Raw genomic sequence first — 3,962 nt, forward strand, 5'->3', positions numbered from 1 at the left:
TTGAACAAAAAATTCTATTGTATAACAAATAGCATGCTTCTGCGCCCACTGGTGAGTTGTGATCAACACTAGGGTTTCAGAATACAACAATCTACAAGAATTTCTTAGCCAAACAAAAGCAACAACAAGCCTACCATTTATCTTGCTCACTGAACAATTTAATATAATCATAATGCAGCTATAAAGTCACGCTAATTGTCTATATGTCATACAGAAATCGTCTACTTGAACAAATGAGCAAGATCAGGATCATCTAAATCCACGTCCAACCATCCATTCAACTTCATATATTCTACATAATCATCTGGCGGCTGCACTGGGCGAGCACGTTTGGGAGTAAAGCTGTGAATTCTTGCAAGGTCCTTGGCAAGCCATTTAACATATGTCTGGTCCACAGGAGGAACAATCTTGAGTAATATTGTGTCATTCTTTTCTTGCTTCTCAGTTTTGTGTCCCCTGACAAATTTGTTTCCCATGACAAATTAACCTGAATGAAGATTTTTAAAAAATGAGTTGTACAAGGTATTTGAGTGTAACTAGCAGAGGCGTTGCAGTTATTAAACGCTGAAATCGACGTGTTCAATTGGCATCTGCTCCTAAATTAAGCTTGTGAAGAGAAGACTCAACAAGCAACACTAAAATTACTTTGGTCCTGTTTTGAATGAATTGTTTCAGTCAAGTACATACACGAAAAGTGCTTATCATAAAAGCATTAATATCAAAAGCTACTTCTCAACAAGTTGTTTTGGGCTTGGATGTACTCTTCCATGAGTACGTAAATGATAAGTTCTGTTAGGAGATTTTTGTTCAAAAGCTTCCATTTGATGAAATTACTAAAAGGTGCATATTTGAAATTACAGTATCAAACGTAGAGAAGTTAATAATCACCAATTTAATAATTTTATAAAGTTTATGTAATATCCAACATTATAGAACATCCAAAATCATCGCAAATTGGTTTATGAAAGACAAGTACTGAAGAAACACATGATAGCACATTTTCCTCTACCGTGGAGTTTGATCTCTATATTTATATACATAGTTGAGACGAGTGTGACCTTGTATGGACAGTGTGAACCATGCACAGAATGTTAAATCCAAATATTCCTCTCTTTGACCCAACAATTCAATCTGAACGCTGGCAAAAGATTATCATACAGTTTAATATTGCAATCATTAACACCACTAGCCAGTTTTAGTAACAATACTGTAGCTTCTAGTTCCAAAGTAATTACAATACAACTCGTATTGTAACTGACACCTTCTACTACCTCTCGTTGCTAAACTGAGCAACAAGCATTCACCACACAGTCTATACTTCTAGCAAGATGCTAAGTTGACTTATTGTCACTGAATCTTCCAAGCAGTCTGATATAAATCAAGGGGTCCAAGGGTACAGTTTCTTGACTTACATATTTATGCTGCTCTTCTCATCTCAAAGGAAACATTACCAAGATTTTGGTTTTACAAAAGAAGCTAGTGTAACTTAGATAATTCTTTTACATAAATATCATGGTTCTCAGAAAGAATTTTCCTAGTTCTTTTTCTTTTCTGTTTCAACTCCTCCAATTCAACATGGTACTATTCAATCAACAGAGGCTACTGCTTCATATTAATGAACCCGGTTTCTTCAAAAACAACTTGTCAACATAGGCACCAATATTTACTACTAAAATGTTTCTAAACAAAAGGTTGGCATACAGAAAATTTTTCTACCATAAGCATTTAGATCAGAATTTAACAAAACTGGTTTTGTAAGCATGGTTGATAGAATGAGATGCTCATAGTACTCTCAACGCACTTAGTGATTTCTTGAAAGTGGGAAAAAACGATGCCTGATGCAACATCTCACAAAATCATACTTCGGAAAAACCCAAATCAGATCCTAACCTAAGTCCCTCTTTCTAAAAACACAGAATAGTTCAATTCCAATCAAATACCAGCAAGCTAAGCTACTGACCTAAATCATAAAAGACAAACATGAATGTCTTTCATGTAAATCAACATTAAGCGAAATTCATTCCTGGTTTATAGTTCAATTTATCATATCTGCGGTTTCTGCATACACTAATTCATAACACCACAATCACAAAATGAAAAAATACGCGAAACAAGCAACACAACCAATTTAACAATTGAAATTACAAATACTAACATTCTTGGAAGCAATAATCAAATTGGAAACTTAGCAAGAATATGAATTGCATTGGAACGTACGTACCTTCACGGATTATTCGACAATAACTGGTTCCGAATTATACAATTGGTTTAGGAATGGATAATATAGGGAGGGAAATGTTCACCTGCGCCACAAATTCACTCCTACCATTTATTTTCAATTCCTTATATTTTTTTTCCTATTCTAATTTGCCATTTATTTGTTTTATCACTACCAGTGAAAATTTAGGCGCAACCGTATAAGAAAAAATATATATTTCATTTATTAGATAATTGCGTGTTTTCTTAATTTTCTTTTTATGTAAATAAAGAAAGTAATAAATCTTCATCAATAACTCACATTCTCTTAAATGATGTGTTGGTGTCGGATACTCATATCAAACGCTGATACTTGTAGGATACGTATCCTTGAAGTATCTAATTCAAAAAGTATTTGTTAAATTTTTGACAATTCTAATACAGTTCTAACACAATTTTAAAAAGGAAAAATACATTATTTTTCTAAAAACTCAAACTTATTGTATAAATTTTTATTATGATTATAAAAATATAATATATACTTATTGAATATACTTGTGCACATAAATCTTTATTGTCAATTTATATAATTCATAATTATATAATATATAGATTCGTGTCCTTGTGTCTTATATTTGATATATTATTCGTATTTTTTTTTTATCTGTATCGTATCAGAGTCGGTGCTACATAGATCATATTAAAGATAAAATAAAATAAAATAAAAATCATGGTTTTCTTTGTTGATTGTTATACATTAATTATATATATATATATATATATATATATATTATTGATTGCTATACATGATTGTTATAATTTTATATCTAATTTGGTAGCGAAGATGAGATCATACATAAATGATCCCATCAATACTTTCTTTATTTTTCATATTTTAAATTACTTTTCATTTATATATTAATTTGATTAAGATTTTTCTTTCTTATAATTTTTATTCTAATAATTTAACGTACTGTCTGGTAATATTTTTTTTTATGGATTTATGTGATTTTAATTTTTAAATATGACTGGAGGTGCTACTCAAAATGTATTCCGAATTTGATAATATATTTTCAAATTTTAAATTTACGAAACACTTTTTAAATTAAGATTTTCAGAACAACTTTTTAAAATAGCATTTTTTGAAATATATTTATGAATTTTTATTTTTCAAATCATTTTTAAATATATTTCTGAATTTTATTTTTCAAAATATATTATTTGTGTTATAGATTTGTCTTTCTAAAACACAAAAAATCTATTATGGACTTTTTTTAATAATGTATTTTTCAATTCCGAATTTTTAATTCTGGAATGAAGGATAATTTTGAAATTTTAGAAATTTATTGGGTGCAGAGGAAGCAATTGTCCAACATAAAAGAGCTTGAACCAAATAGAAATATTTTAATAAAACCAAAATAAATACTAAAAATATAAACTTTATGGTTTTTCTTCCTCCACCCTCATAATTGTAACCTATACTCCCAGTAAAAGCAAAAGTCAAAAGTACCCTTGAGTCATAATTTATCTCTTATTCTAATTTTTTGTATTCTCGTTCATTGTCACTATCCTAAATCATGTACTTGATCTCTATCATTATTAAATATATTCTTGTTGTCCTTAGACATCACATTATCGCCAAGTGGATGTCTCATAGTCATTGTTACACATTTAGTTGCTGTTGTTGAGAAAGAATCATCGTGCAATACAAAAAGTTATTAAATAAAATTAATTTTAAAAATTAAAATAATTAATTGTTATTTAAT

At 29.4% G+C, this 3,962-nt stretch overlaps 1 protein-coding gene across 1 annotated transcript; it reads right to left on the reverse strand.

Moving 5' to 3' along the window:
* LOC137806487 (uncharacterized) lies at nt 1-2,359 on the reverse strand. The gene is made up of 2 exons (XM_068606628.1): nt 2,222-2,359; nt 1-487 (listed from the first exon to the last, which is right to left on the reverse strand). Exon 2 carries the CDS (start codon nt 474-476, stop codon nt 222-224), a length of 255 nt encoding a protein of 84 aa, XP_068462729.1. The 5' UTR covers nt 477-487; nt 2,222-2,359; the 3' UTR covers nt 1-221.
* Nucleotides 2,360-3,962: the final 1,603 nt, after the last annotated feature.

This window comes from Phaseolus vulgaris, chromosome 3, assembly GCF_000499845.2.
Source record: "Phaseolus vulgaris cultivar G19833 chromosome 3, P. vulgaris v2.0, whole genome shotgun sequence".
Taxonomy (NCBI): domain Eukaryota; kingdom Viridiplantae; phylum Streptophyta; class Magnoliopsida; order Fabales; family Fabaceae; genus Phaseolus; species Phaseolus vulgaris.